This window comes from Botryllus schlosseri, chromosome 3, assembly GCF_051294905.1.
Source record: "Botryllus schlosseri isolate E-star chromosome 3, Bs_hap1, whole genome shotgun sequence".
In the NCBI taxonomy this organism is placed as follows: Eukaryota; Metazoa; Chordata; class Ascidiacea; order Stolidobranchia; family Styelidae; genus Botryllus; species Botryllus schlosseri.
Genome location: NC_137238.1, coordinates 33,003,504 through 33,019,968, shown reverse-complemented (window position 1 = coordinate 33,019,968; position 16,465 = coordinate 33,003,504). Strand labels below are relative to the sequence as shown.

At 39.1% G+C, this 16,465-nt stretch overlaps 1 protein-coding gene across 5 annotated transcripts in view; it reads left to right on the top strand.

Annotated features, from left to right (window-relative positions):
• LOC145435095 (NACHT, LRR and PYD domains-containing protein 14-like) overlaps window positions 1-16,465 on the top strand; it is a 443,484-nt gene that overhangs the window by 417,971 nt on the left and 9,048 nt on the right. For 4 of the 5 annotated variants that reach the window (XM_080312362.1, XM_080312359.1, XM_080312361.1 and 1 more), the window contains one exon: window positions 7,537-7,704. The exons of the other annotated variant lie outside the window; for it this stretch is intronic. In XM_080312362.1, coding sequence (XP_080168488.1) covers window positions 7,537-7,704 — 168 coding nt within the window. The remainder of the gene's footprint in view (window positions 1-7,536; window positions 7,705-16,465) is intronic. 5 annotated transcript variants of the gene reach the window in all.

Sequence of the window (16,465 nt, the reverse complement as noted above, 5' to 3'; positions counted from 1 at the left end):
GATCTGAAGCAATTATCCTCTCTATTCTTGGTGTAGTTGCGGGAATGAAAGTGAACAAGCCTGCGTTAACAATCTCTATTTCTTTGCTGCTGTACTGTTGGTGATTGAAACTAAAATGTTGTTTGCAGACTATAAGCAACTATGCCAGCCTGGCTAATATTCATCAAAATAACTACTATGACTATACTGTGTAAGTAATCCGATGGCGGCTTAGCACCGGATTACCCTGCGCAACAGAGATATTCTTGGTAAAGTAACAAGGTACTTCGAATTCTTCTTGTGATGCAAATACCCCCTGAATTTAACCAATTCGAAGAGTGGTATGCGACCAAACAAAATTGGACCAACCTGGTACCACCAAATGTTCATGTCCTGGAAGGGCTTTGTCAGTAGTGCTTACGATTCTGGCAGATCTAATCTACGGACCTGCGGGGCTCATACACGTTCAGACCACGAGCCTACTATACTAACATACAGGAAAAATGGTTTTGCCACCATAGTGAGTGGGCCTGGTGCAGGTCCATGGGAAGACCAAAACATCAAAGTCTGTCTCAACAAGTTTGTTGTCTCTTGGGAGTCAAGGCGATTACTGTAATGTTCTGAGTGACTATGACCATATAGAAGGGATGGGCAGACCTGCTTCATGCGCGAGCAGCTTATTAAAAATCTTAGCTTTAAAAGAGCCACATTGAAAAATAATTAAAAATACGAATTTATGACGTCACAATCAAATGTAGGCTATCGAATGAAGTTCATTATTGTACGATGCGTCTCCACGTGGACTGCAAGGTGTTTGAAATCAGGCTGATATGACGTCGAAGCAAAGCGCAGCAGTTCCTTCAAGTGGTGATGGGAGTCTGGGGAAGATTTCAGCTCGGTAATCTCGACGACATATCTTTGACCAAATTCTGCACACGTCTTGCGTAAACCATAAGGAAAGAAACAACACGAAGACAATACGCATATTGTTAATACGCGATAAATGGATCTATTATTAATCTGGCAAAATGGTGCATGTGCAGTGTGCACATAGGCACCGAGTTTTATTTTTACATGGGGTGGCAAGATGAAGAAGGGACGGGTTTGATATTGTTTCAAATTTACTAAGTTAGCATCAATTTATTATGGTTAAGTACATGCGTAAATGCTCATTGCTCATACTACATGGATAGGACAAGCTTCATTGCGTTGACAAATTTACGCGTATAAGTGCGGGTAAGCTTGTCAGCGAGTCCAGCGGTTAATAAGCGATTCCCCGACATCGCTTTGAAATATCAACTATTCACTATTCACCAACACGCGCGCGAACAATTGAATACGCAACCTCGGTGACGACGAACTATTTCACAAATTAATATGATTGAAGTCTGCTGCGGAATCTGTTATGTAATACAACCTATTTCACGTGATTCAGGCATGTCGTATCTTTTGATATCTCGGCCTCAACACACATCTTCTGATGTTTTAGTATTACCGTTATTCAATTACGTACGTTCGAGTCTGTTCGTGGTCAATTCCGCAGATTCAAAGTTATTGAATTTCACTCTGTCAGTCTCAAGCTTGTATGACATAACAATCGCATAAGTAGAGTCAGCAGGAAAATCATGCGAGCCCTGCAGCAGACGCTATAGGTTAGGCCAGCGATGTTAGCACAATAGCACAGGCGCCAGTCTTGCTGTAGACTTGATAGCTGAGGCTGGTAAATATATTAGGCCAGGCCTGGTGCACGTAATAGTTCATGCCAGCGATTAAAGGATGCAGGCCTGCATGCGATCGCGCTAAATCAAATAACCGACGATAGCGCGTATCAGATGTCAATGACCCATTTCGCATACAAATGATTCTCGCTAATTTGCAGTACGCAGCATCGATAATACGAATTAGTGAACGGGCATTTCAAAAGGACGGGCTTTCTAGTTTTAAATGAGAAACTGCCTGGCTACGCACCTATTGTTTATTACAGACAACGCGCTGGTTACTATCAGCCCGGGGCCTACGGCCTCCGTAGGTCCCGATCAGCCAGTCGAATTTGATTGTGAAATAATGCGATATTAATTATTCACGTGTTATTGCAGCAAGAGCAATACGGGCGCATGCCGCAACCTTATCATTAGAAATACAAATCCCGATGGTTTGAAATTCGATCCGCGATATGGTTGTGCCCGATGAAGCAGACTTGGACAACTAGATAATTCTAATTGTCTAATTTCACTAAATTAGAGCGAAATGCACGTGATCTAATTCTAATCTAATTTGCGAAATGCTTCTAAGCTCTATTCTAATTCTAATCTAATTTGCGAAATTTTCCTATGCTTTAATTATAATTCTAATCTAATTCGTTGAATGTTTTTGCGCTCTGATTTAGTTACGGTATAATCTAATTTATTGTTTTCCGTGGCATTTCGGAGCGAGTTAACAAGAATATCCCTCTCGAGCAGGTAAATCCAGTGCCGAGCCGCCATCGCATTACTTACACCGTGCAATCATAGTAGGTTTTGTGACGAATAATAGCCATGCTGGCATAGTATCTTGTAGTCTGCAAACAACATATATTTCGATCACGATTTTGAAACTTTACATTAGTACAATGCCGTGCTCACTTACATGGGCGATGGGCACGCTTACCACAAGAGAAGTAATCTTATTAAAGAAGTACAAATGCATCAAGAAATATTACGATAAAAAACTTCATTTTATTTTGAACTATGAGCTTACCACAATACCTGACCACGCTTATCAGCGACTAATAAATCGATATTAGGGCTAGCGAGACATGCTACTATAGCTGAAAGAGTATTTATTTCATACTAAAGATTGATCTTGTGGGAAATCTCATGGCCATTTTCTCAGTGTCTCGGTCTTGGCAATGCCTTGGCCATTGCACGGCAAGGCAATATGCTCATCCTCATACCTCATATCAGGTGAATCTCCGTCGATGGAATGCTGTTGCCATCGCCAAAACCGTTTCAGTTTGTGAGGAATAGTGTTGTTTTGCACAGAGGAATACCTAATTTTTAAGAAACTACAGTAATTGGAAACTGAAATCAATTTCAGAATTTCAAAATTCTTTACTTCGCGTTCTTGTTCCAAAATCACAAATCAGATCGCCGACCGCATGTAGTCCACGTGTTGGTGACTCCTGGTATAGTATAACACCCGCCAAGCATGGTGTACAGAAGTTAACCATTCTCGTGTTTATGGAAATGCACTGTGATTTGCTGTATTTATTTCTCGTTCACAATTTTATTCAATTTCAATGTTTTTGCGAACTCGGTAATTCTTATTCTAATCTTATTTGGAAAAAACTGTAGAGATCTGATTCTAATTATTATCTAATATTGAAGAATGTGTAGCTCAAATTCTAATTCTAATCTAATTTCAAAAAACTGTATAGCTCTAATTCAAATTATAATCTAATTTGAAAAAGTGGAAAATTTTCTAGTTGTCCAAGTATGCGATAGAGTCCGTCCAGCAATGAAGTTTATTGTAACATAGAAAATTTCCCGCTCAAACTATGCGAATAAATTCAGTATTTGCGCCACCGGGAATCTCGTATAGCAAGTGACATCGCGGGAATACTAGCGCATAAAGCGGACTGGAATCACTAGCCTACAGATGATATCAAACGAGAAAGCGCGCTTCTAATCAGTAATACATCAACTTGCGTACAGCACAATAGGGTTCCGAGTCTGACATCGCGATAACTGTTTGCTCATTATAACGACGTTTGCGCTGCATTGCTGCATTTTCCGGAATAAGTTGGCAAAGCCTTGTTAGAGTAATGAATATGCGCACTTTGCGCAGGAATGACTTTCAATTCGCAGACATGCACAATCACACTGTCCTATTTCGCACTCGAAGCCTCCATTTAAAGAGACGATCAAGATTTCACGAAACTAACTCAAGAATTATTTTGTAAACGAATATGGGCGCAAATACAATTTAATTAAGAGAAGGAGAACGTCGATTCGCTCGTCTGGTCGAGAGAGCAGATGGTGCTTCTCGGGGCACGCGTGTCGAAATCGACGTCGTAAACGAGGTCGCTTCGATTGTCTGATTACTAATCGTAATCACGGATTACAAAATATTGGGGCTTTTTAAGCATCAGTTCGTCGTCGCCGACGAAACTACGTATTCAATTATTCGCGCACGTATCGGTTAATGGTAAATAGTTGGCATTTACGTGCTATCACGGACTCGCTAATTGATACCGCCTATGATTTGAAATCGAAGACAGCGGGCGTTTAATTATTTTACATTGGGTGGCCACGCCACCTCGCCACTCCGTAACTCGGCGCCTATGCATGTGCAAATGCAATCATTGAAGAGCCTGAATTAAAATCTAAACGAGCCACAGTTTTCCCAACGTCATCCCATCTATACAACAAGGCTCAAGATTAAAATGATTTTAATAATGACGCATGGCTGAATCCAAACTTCAGAATTCAATGTTGGAATCGCATAAGGATTGGATATGTATTTAAATAATAGAAAAGGTCTGGATTCGGACAAGACTATGACGGTTGGGATTTGGATGTACATTATTTTAAATTCCTTGACCTGTGATAGCTGAATCCATAGTGGTAAATAGCCCATCGACGTAACACGCTGGATTTGTACAGTGGATATGGCGTGGAAATACGCATCCACCTTCTAAAGCAGTGGTTCCAAACCTTTTTGTCTTCATTCCCCACTTCAGATATATCCCGAGCCTTCATTCCCAACCTCGACCGTAACAGCTCTTTGTCAGCCCCGCCCAAAAAAAACGTTGATCTTGGGCCCCCATAAACCCGCAGCCCAGCTGAGCCTGTACGCTTTTTTCCTGCAATTTATCAGCTACATTTGGTCTACTGTTTAGTGCGTCACCTGACTGTGACTAAACGCGCGAAGCGCGAACAATTTATGTAATTCGTGTTTAAATCGGTCAATGTGATCGGGAGTTGCATATATTTTGCTATCAATTTTTTATACCCTCTCTGCTTACGTAATCGGATTTACCAGCAGAGCTGAGTGAGGTGTGTTGGAAAAGGTAGGTCCTCTAAATAAGAATTCAACATCTTCGGGTCGACCAGCTGGTATATTGACTTCGTTACATTATGCTTTTTCGGACCTCCTATATCTGCTATGTCAAAAGATATGGAAAGCGCCAAAACTAAAAGGCACACACGATTTCAAATTGGTATTGCATTACTGGCAACTAATTTTACCTTGCGGGATGGCATTTATCCTGTGGGTTTCTGATCACTAGGTCAGGAAGATTCAGCGCCAGCCATTTAGCCAATTAAACATATATGTATAATGTATATTGTATATATATCGTAGTTTTGGGTCGCCTCAAGCGTATTCCTTCTCGGTCAAGGTCTTCTCGCTGTTGATCGTTCCGGCACAATTGCCGGAGCTGCATGTTACATGGACTATAACTTCACATGCATTCGTGCGTCGTGGCGCAGTAATGGCCGACGCCAAAGTCTCCATTTCTATAAATGATACGTATTTTCGTGGGGGAAGCGCGCATCCAATAATCGAATATACGGCAATATTAAATCGCGCACCCAGAGCGAATTTGTTTTGAAAAAGTGGTATGAATTTCAAAGAAATACGTTAATTTATGATATTTCACGAAATAATTTTGGGCCCCTTTGAGCTCGCCCCCTACCCCATTGGGCGGTTTGAGGCGCGGCAGTTACGGTCCTGTTCACCACTACCCAACACTTTTGTCATCAGAGAGCAGATAGCATTCTCGGTAATAGTAGGGAACCCTGCTGGTTAGACTACACAAGACACACAACCACACCAGTACGCAAGACAATTGCCCATAACAGCAACATAAAACGTACTGTGAACCGATACCAGTAACGCTCAAAATTTCACGAAAGCGTTATTTGACGTCAAACTAGTCGTGCTAGATGCGTTTGTGATGCCATCATTGGCCCTCCAGAGTTAAAAATGCGGTTTTTTGAACAACAGGCAATTTAATTTACGATACCAACGTTCTAGAGAAGTTAACTGGTAATGGTAATTGCGCATGTGTCGCCGTGAATATGTATAGATTGTCCTGTATATAATTTTTAGCAAATGCGTCTATTCCCCACCAGAAACCATTGAATTCCCCACCAGTGGGGAATTCTCCACCATTTGGGAACCAATGTTTTTAAGTATGTGGAACGACCATTCCATTCTTAATAATATATGGAAACATCATTTCCAACCCAGTTTCAGCTCAAAATCCACCTTTATTTTATACCGTGTACAGTACAGGCGTAATTAGTAATTAATATCAATGACGATAGTATAGGATTGTTGGCGGATTGAATTGGTAAGATTTTGATTATTACACAGCTCTCAAAAATATAATTTTTTATAATACCACGTTCATACTGTGAGTCAATAAGATGCAGGGCAGAACGAGTGTTTCACAACATCTTTAAAGGGACTGACACACCATGAAAGCTTCCAGAGCATTGCTCTAGAGTAGTGGTTTTCAACCGGTGTGCCGTGAGAAGAGCCCCTGACACTAGAAAGTGACCTTTGGTACTGTCGCAGTGTTGGAATGCTCGCGGAGTACTAATCATCGAAGCCGTACAATCAACTTAAGCTGTACAAGACGATATGTCCAATGCAACATAGCGTGTAATATTTCAAGCTGTGCACAAATATTCAACTTCTCGATTCTGAGTCGAGTAGCAATTGTAATGATTCAAATCCAGTAGTCAGAGTCGATGTATTCGCAATATCAAAATATTAGACCGTCACTCCAAGAGTGATTTTATCAATGAAAATATATTTTCATTTGTTTTCTCGTACAATGGAAGATTCGAAACCTCGGTTTTCAGAAGTTTATCGGCAGCAAAGAGTCACAAATATGCAGAGATATGAGTTGAAGCGACGTTTTTGTGATCGACCCGTGGCATCGTCAAAAAGTTATGGTCAAGAAATACAAAACTATTTCTGAGGACGTGTATCCAGTGCTATCTCACCCATGAACAAAAAAAATGATACGACTCTGAAGTTTAAATGCCATTATTACTATATTTTGTCGAAAAAGTATCGACTCGAAATTTAGTCACGCATCTACTTGATTATGCCTAGTCCTAATTGGAACATTCCCATTATCTCTTTGTAAAAGCTTTCATCGTCGTAGCAAAGTCTCATTTTGAAAAAATATCTTTTCTATATATTTTGCGAAACTATGTAGTAGTATATAATTCGTTATTGCAGGTATCAATAAAATGACTCGCGTATCAGCAATAATAGTACATTCTGCTGAAGCGTGCTCTCAGCCACTACTAGTAGGATTTTCATGCGATTGATGTTATATTTGGTGATACGACTGTTGACTCAAAGGTTATTTCGACTTCTGACTGCTGATGATTACCCTAGATGTGAGTGTCAGCTGGAAATACTCGTGTTCATTTGGATATAAATAAATCGTTCAATTGTACGCAGCCGTTGTGTACCTGTAAGAGTCTCATTAGAATTGCGAGAGATATGTATAGATATAATAAAGTAATTAAATACGATATTTCATCATTTTAGTTGCAAAAGCTTACCATTTTGGACAATTCAATGGAAGAAGATCAATATGAAATACTCGGTCACATTCTGAAGCTGTCAGATTGCAAGGAGTTGCAACTCCAAGACTGTTCTCTCACCGAAACAAAGTTGCAAGGATTGTTGCGGGGATGCCGGAATCAAAATATCCAGGTGCGTTATTATGGAACATCTCAAGATCTGACTAGCAATGTAGGTTTATCTTCAATCGTTCCTTTCATGAAATCAATAACTTTGCAGCATGCAGCCTTTAAAATCTATTTTCCCCACCGCCAATTGTGTTTCACTATATCATTTGCGTGCTGCTACGCTATTCTCTTTGGGCAAGCTTCTCACGCATTTGATTATGGATGTCATAAAATGATGTCAGTAATACGCGGAATATCGTGTACGTTGAGTAATCCTAACTTGTCTTTTATGGAGACCTTCTCTCTGTTTAAATGGATAGTTCGTTCCTTAGATTTTCTTTCTCTAATTTGAGTTTGCCCGTATCCCACATGTCGATCTGTTACTGCGTGCGGAATGAAATAGTCTCTGGCAATAATTCGGGCACTATTATGTCACGCAATTAAAAAGTGCATAATAGCAGTCACGAGACTGGTGTTTAATGTTTGATGCTTGGAGACCCTTACTGCGGCAGCACATGCTTTTCGTGTCTCGAGTCTGGAAAAACAATGCAGTATTTCCGCTGCATTGCTGCATTATTAAACTTATTCAATCATGTCAAAAATCAAAACGGAGGGAATTTTCCTAGTTTAAATACAAAGTTAGTTTAATTGAATAGTATATTCATATTGAAATGAACCCGAATATTTTCGGTTGACACTCGTCAGGGGTAATCGTCAGCAACTAGTAGAGAATTCGAAAGAACAGCGTATATCAACAATCGTAACACAAAATATGACGTCACCAGTACGAAATGTCGAATACGAGAGCGTTCAATGTACTATTTTTAGATGATACACGAACTCTTTTTGTTGACACAGCCTTGGCTGGTGTATTTTGATAAAAGTCGACTCCAAGGCACACGAATGAAAGTGTGAGCGACCCTTTCCCAGTATGCGAAATCTGTCGTCTCGAAACAATGTTTATTAGTAGTAAGAGTGTGTGTGCTTGTAATATAGTGTGCAATGACAAAATTAGTAGGTTCAATCTCTGTATTAGTTGTTGACTCATACACAAGAGCTACACTTGGATTTTTTATCTACATTTTTATTATACAGGATTGGATATCTGCCATATTTGAATGATTCATACATTTCAGGATATTAGAGAGGTATATTTAGCAAATCTTTCGTTTATGGTAATTAGATAGTGAATAACTCGAGCTGTGCCACAAAGAAACAATTTAGCATGCCACCGTTAATCATATGTTTAATGGTTGTATGATAGTCATTCAAGCGACAATGTGGCATATAATTTTCGAAGTAAATTGGTAACAATGCTTGAGTCGGAGTCGGAGTCGTAGTCGGTGGTAAAATTTATAGACTCCGCAGTTCTGGTTACTACAGCGTAACAGACATGGTTGATCAATCAGCATCAGATATCAATATCCTCGCTTTGCGTGCGTATTACTTACTACTTAGTACACTAAATAAATATTATACCTACCATTACTGAGTTCAGACTAGAAGTTGACTGAATATGATAATAAGATGTAAGTCGAACCATTAGCTCATCGGTGTTCATGTAACTCGTTGGTTGAACAGGGTTCTAGTTGAGAACATGGTTCGCGCAAGAACATAGATGACTTCGTGAAATTGCCGCGCAAATGTGACAACAAAAAATACAAAACAATTTGTGACACCAGACATATTGAATATTTGAGTCTCCATATCGCATTCAATGGAATTAGGCCATTTGGAAATACATTTGTATCGAAGTCGAAATGAATTATTACCAACAGATCATTATGGATTACCGTCCAGAAAATAGCGCAACCTGTCAGTAATCTTTCTGCTAGTCAAAAATGTGTTTTAATATCGGATGGCTTCGCTCACTCGCTAGTTTGGTTACAAATATATAAGCCCTTTGGTTATCATTACTGGTTTCTGTTCGCAAATTCTTATTGCAGACATAAATACGCACATAAATCAATTTGAAATAAAATTCACATTCACGAAAAATGTCTCAAGTTACGCTGCTATGTATGGTATAGGTTTGTTTCAAAATAACTTTTTTTTCCAAATTTCACTCGCATAGTCAGGTTGCCAAAAAAAAAAGCTTCACGCCAAATTTCAGTCAACTCCGGCCAGTAAAGGCCGTGCAATCTTACAATAAAATTTTGACCATTTTTTAATTTATAGTATTTACAGTGGCAAATTTCGATACTTCGGTGTGACCAAATATCTTGTTTCAGGCATGTCTGAATTGAGAATTTTGATTTTTGTCACGCGTTTACATCTTGATAAATTCCTGTGATCGAGATTGGATAATGAAAATTGCTAATATATGAAAAAGGGATATGACGTTGATAACCTGGAACTACATCGAAAGAGACCCATGAAAACGATAGAGTAAAATATATGTTCCAGTGTTAATTTCATGTAATCAGAGGAAATGAGCTTATGGATGTTGTCTTCACAACGCATTAAGATAATTTTTTCGGTATTCTGCGGTAGAATATTCCTCTGGCAAGCGAAGTACTACTAGCAAGACATCATGTCGACTTTGAGATATCCCACATCATTCTCCAGACATTTATATTGGGGTAACTCAAGTATCTTGCGATTCGATGTTCAAGGAGCCTCAGGTCATAATTCGGTTGATAGAGATACTGGTTTCATGTTTCAGTATTTGAGATAACGACCCCGTAGATACGCCACGTTGAACTCACTGTGAAATGTTTGCGTATCCCTTATCTTTAAATTGGATCACAATCAGGTGGTGTGTTGAACTGTGTTATCGACCCCGCAAACTGTCTGACTGCAGAAGAAAAGGCAAGGAACCATTCCTTCTTACTGCAGTACCAACTGGTAGCATTACAAACCTCAAACATTCCATTGTACGTTGGCGATAGTTCACTACGTTACATATTAATGGCCTGTGATGATGCGGATCCACTAAAATTCGAAAATAATGCCTCAGCATTCGTAATTCGCCCGTAAAAGTATAAGGAGTCGTGAAAAGCATTATATCATAACCTATTGCGAAGAAAACAGCCACAACGTCGTCGCAAAAGATATTTTCGGGTATCAATATTACACTGGGAAATATATTTTGCTGTATTTTACCTGTGCGTCAGTCCATATTCTCTTCATGGTGACCGATTTCAACCTTAAATGTAGTTTATTAATATGTATATCACCATTCTTTCGACGACACTATTTCAACTCATTTCCAGCAAATCAGTGTCAAATTAATTTTTCATTAAATACCAATTTCATTATCTCAACCCTCTCACAGCCCAGTATCATGATGTAAACCCGTGAAAAAAGCTTCATTTTCCATTCGGGCATGTCTGGAACACGATATTTTGTTATATCCAAGTGTCGGAATTAGCCACCGTAAATACTATGAATTGAAGAATGGTCGAAATTTGAATTTATGATTGCACGGCCTTTACACGACGATTTTATCACTAAGCGAGTGAAATCTGGAAAACAAAGTTATTTTTGAACAACCCTAATGCAGGGTTACCATATTTTGTAAATCTGAAAAAATGACACTTTCTCGGATTTTTAGTTTGTAGTGAACACAACAGGTCGCCGTGATAAAGGAGTATAATTAAGTCGGCCTTATTCAGATAGACACTAGACTGAGTTTTTTGGAGGGCAAATTTCAAAAGACCCTCTAGTAAAGCTATAAAAAAAGCCACAATGTTATTTTGCCAAGCTACACACAACTCGGGATGCAGTGACCAAGAGCAGCTTTGCGATATTCCAAATACATAAAATTGAAAAACGTGTCTCGAGGTCAAAAATGTTTCATGTTTACTATCGATTTGAATGATGACGATGATTAGTTTTTTCTTTCAGATATCAACCCTCATTTTCCCATTATCTAATATTAACACGTCCACTTAGCAGCATCAACAATGTAATTCACTGCTTTCAATTTAAAAATAAAATTAATACGTTGCAGAATATAGCTTCAGCTTTTGGTTCGGCCTGCTAACGTATTTTCTGCTTCTCATTTGGCCCCCTGGGAACAACAATTGATCTCTGATCTTCATATTTCGTGTAAAAAATTTCACGATCTCGTTAAAAATGAGCATTCCTAATTTGCAAATGAAATGAATCGGAATATCTGAAAATTAAGTTTGATTTGTTATTTTGAGTCTGTTATTTTGCAGTTATCTAGTTCAGTGGTTCCCTACCTTTTTGTCTTCATTCCCCGCTTCAGATGAATCCCAAGTCTTCATTCCCCATTGCCTAAACCTCCTATACCCGTTAAAAACGAGTTTCCATATTTTGAAGATCCTAAAAAGAGGACACTTTTTATAAATTTTGAAAGTTCCAATAAATCTGGTGATTGTGAAAAATTTCCACCGATACAATTTTGTGTCGATTTTTAAAAAGGTCATCACTTTGACTTGGATTGACCTGATGCAATTCACTTTTCACCTACAAATCAATGGGGATATAATTGAAACCTTCTACAGTTGCTTATTGGCAATATAAACGTGCACTTTTAGCGAAAAGAGTGTGCAGTTCCACCCGTGTACCACCCCTGATGTACGAGTGTGAATATGCACCCATGGCACACAAAACCAGAACCGAGCCTATACTTTAGACTTATACCGCGGTGTAGATCGAGTACAGCATTTTAGTCGAAATTGGGTATGCACATATAGGAACGTGTAAGAAGTTTTGCAAGCAGGCACGTAGGATTTATGGCCGCGATATAATTCTGACTTGGGTTTTGTTTTCAAGAGCTTCTTGGAGGTGCAAAACTTCAATATACAATTGATTAGTATATTCATATTGAAATGAACCTCGTGATCGCTGACGATTACCCCTGACGAGTGTCAGCCGAAAATATTCGGGTTCATGTCAATATGAAAATACTATTCAATTTTATATCGAGGTTTTCGGCATTCTGGGTCTCAATACACTCATTAACTGCTGAGAATGTATAAACGATATTTGTTACCCTATTTTAACTATACTGACAGGAGGGTTGGTGAAGGTGAGCACTAATCAAGGTGAAGTGTCCATAGCCCAGTGATACGTTGTTGTTAGATTAGTTTACAACAAGTCTACGACAGCTGACCTCTAATTATAATTTGAATCTAGAAAAATCTAATTCGGAAAAGCTGAAAATTTTCTAGTTGTTGAAGTCTTGCTGTGTCGTGCATACAGATACAGTAACGGATTGTTCGAGGTTGTATGGCTAGGACTGGTTGGTATTCGAGTGGGGTGGAACAAGGTGGAAATTATTCCTATTTTCCATATGGAAGGGTGTATATATCGCTCACCTTTTAGGGTGATTTTTGTAACCTGTTTTAAAGATGAGCACAGTTTTAACAGTGTATATTTCAAAAATAAAGGTAGGGTTTAACTGATAATCCCACCGTTCATAAGAGATTAAAATATGTCATACACCACTTTACAAGGTGTAATGCATTTTCCCACTTCCGAAAATAGATCTTCCACACCCAAAACATCCCCTATAATATGATGTAATCACCTATTCACCCATAAACGCAAAAGAAGAATGTCGCGCGGGATGGAATGCATATTAGGCACTGTTAAAAAAAACTAGTAAATATACCTCTCTTTAAGTAGTTACCAAATATAAAAACGCTGTCGTCCGAACTGCAATTCCACTCTGATATCACATATATATGGGATACATGTCTATGTCGGACTGTATGCGGTAATTGTCACTCCGAGTTGATGTTTGGAGCATTGTCTGGGGTGTGTTCCGACTGATTCTTCAATCGGACATCATGTCTGGATTAGGTTGTCACTTGGATTTCATGTCTGGAGTTCATCCCATGAGTTCGGACTGTATTTTCAAAGTCTGATATCATAACTGCGGCTATTGATAACCAGTCCCACAGCATTAGGATCAAATTGCGGTTTTACCAAAAACGACGTTACGACAGCGTTTGTGTATTTGTTAACTAGTTACAGGCGGCTATATTTATTAGTTTTTTTGTACCTGTGCGGAACTTGCATTCGATTCCGCGTGACATTCATCTTAAGCGGTTATTGGTGGATAGATAACACATCACTTTATAAGACGATTTTGAGGGTGGAAGATGTATTTTTGGAGGTGGTAAGATGTAATGCACCATCTGAAGTGGTGCATGACATGTTTCCACCTTTCATGGAATGTGCTATTCCTGTTTACACCTCAAACTAAGCTAAAATATCAACTTTATGTTTCACAGATACACTGTTAAAACTGTGCTCACCTTTAAAGGAGGCTACGAAAATCAGCCTAAAAGGTGGACGCTATTTCCACCCTTCTATGCAGCTTTTTATTTAATTTCTACCGTTTGCCAATCCGGATACCAGCGAATCCTATCCAGATAACCTCGAACAATCCATTACAGTATGTATAATATACATTATGATTATACCTACATTTTTATACATACATTGTATATTCACACCCAGACTTGGACAACTAGAAAATTTTCAGATTTTTCGAATTAGATTAGAATTAGAACTAAAGCTGCACAGCTTTTTACGAATTAGATTAGAATTAAAATTGGAGCTACACAGTTTTTCCAAATAAGGTGTGAACTAAAATTACTGAATATGCTAAAACTGTACGCCCTACTTGGCTTGTTTTCCACTATACAAGGGTCACCAATCTAGAGTCCCGGACGCTTCGAAAACAGCATAGGGTTATTTCACAAAATCAATCTTAAGAATGAGATTGTCTTTCAGCTTGTAATATGTCTGGCTAGCTCTGAAATCGATTCATTAGTCGTTGGAAAGTGCTATCAGACATCGTGCGCAGCTCATAGTTCAAAATAAAATGAGATTTAGATCATGCTTTTTCTTCTTGATTTCTTATGAGGTAACCATGACCATCGACCATGTTAGTGAGCACACTGTTGTACAAAGGTTCAGTTATAAAATCGTGGTTGCTGAACTGTGTGGCCTATTTTCACTCGAAACTGCATTATTGCGACCCGTGGCCTCCACGAAATTTGTTAACTGACCCGCGATCCGCTCTGAGTTGGCGACACCTGCACTATTCGGTTCTCCTGCGGGCTGAAAACTCTTTCTGGTGGAGATGATGTTGCAGTTATGCCTACGAGTTCTCGAGCAACAGCCTCGTGATGAGGAAACGATTTTCTTTTTTAGTAACCCAAAACCCCACAGTAACCCCACAGTCCGTGCTCCCACTCTCTGCTTCGAAAGATTTTTCCTCTTTATCATCCAGTATATTTTGCGTGGTTAGATCTGAAGCAATTATCCTCTCTTTTCTTGGTGTAGTTGAGGGCATGAAAGTGAACTAGCCTGCGTTAACAATCTCTATTTCTTTGCTGCTGTACTGTTGGTGATTGAAACTAAAATGTTGTTTGCAGACTATAAGCAACTATGCCAGCATGGCTAATATTCATCAAAATAACTACTATGACTGTACTGTGTAAGTAATGCGATGGCGGCTTAGCACCGGATTACCCTGCGCAAGATAGATATTCTTGTTAAAGTAACAAAGTACTTCGAATTCTTCTTGTGATGCAAATACCCCCTGAATTTAACCAATTCGAAGAGTGGTATGCGACCAAACAGAATTGGACAAACCTGGTACATACAGGAAAAAAAAGGTTTTGGCACCGTAGTGAATGGGCCTGGTGCAGGTCCATGGGAAGACCAAAACATCAATGTCTGACTCAACAAGTTTGTTGTCTCTTGGAAGTCAAGGCGATTACTGTAATGTTCTGAGTGACTATGACTATATAGTAGGGATGGGCAGACCTGCTTCATGCGCGAGCAGCTTATCAAAAATCTTAGCTTTAAAAGAGCCACATAAAAAAAAATTAAAAAATACGAATTTATGACGCCACAATCAAATGTAGGCTATCGAATGAAGTTCATTATTATGGGGTGATACGATGCGTCTCCACGTGGACTGCAAGGTGTTTGAAATCCAGCTGATATGACGTCGAAGCAAAGCACAGCAGTTCCTTCAAGTGCTGATGAAAGTCTAAGGAAGATTTCAGCTCGGTAATCTCGACGACATATCTTTGACCAAACTCTGCACACGTCTTGCGTAAACCATCAGGAAAGAAAGAACACGAAGACAATACGCATATTGTTAATACGCGATAAATGGATCAATTAATAATCTGGCAAAATGGTGCATGTGCAGTGTGCACATAGGCACCGAGTTTTATTTTTACATGGGGTGGCAAGATGAAGAAGGGAGGGGTTTGATATTGTTTCAAATTTACTAAGTTAGCATCAATTTACTATGGCTAGGTATACATGCGTCAATGCTCATTGCTCATTAGGGCAGTTAAAAAGTAACATTTATTCCTGAATCTTGCTGGTTACGTGATTAAATCGTTAGGTTGCCTTGAAAACGACGCACACCAAGTTCGAATTCATTAAACCAATATTCGTGGATTTCGTAAGTTTGAAAATTTTGAATTTCCTAAAAATGCAATTTTTTTTTCAAATTTTTCTTCCAACCCCATGAAATTGTTGCGCTGTCTTCAAAAACGATGGAAAACAAATTTGACTCAATTCCAAGCTGTAGAAGCGGAGTTATTCAAGTTTTTTGATGATAATTCTGGGATGATCCACCGATCAAGGATCATCATCAAATATCAACTATTCACTATTCACCAACACGCGCGCGAACAATTGAATACGCAATCTCGATTTCACGTGATTCAGGCCTGTCGTATCTTTTGATATCTCGGCCTTAACACACATTTTCTGATGTTTTAGTATTAGCGCTAATCAATTACGTCCGTTCGAGTCTGTTCGTGGTCAATTGC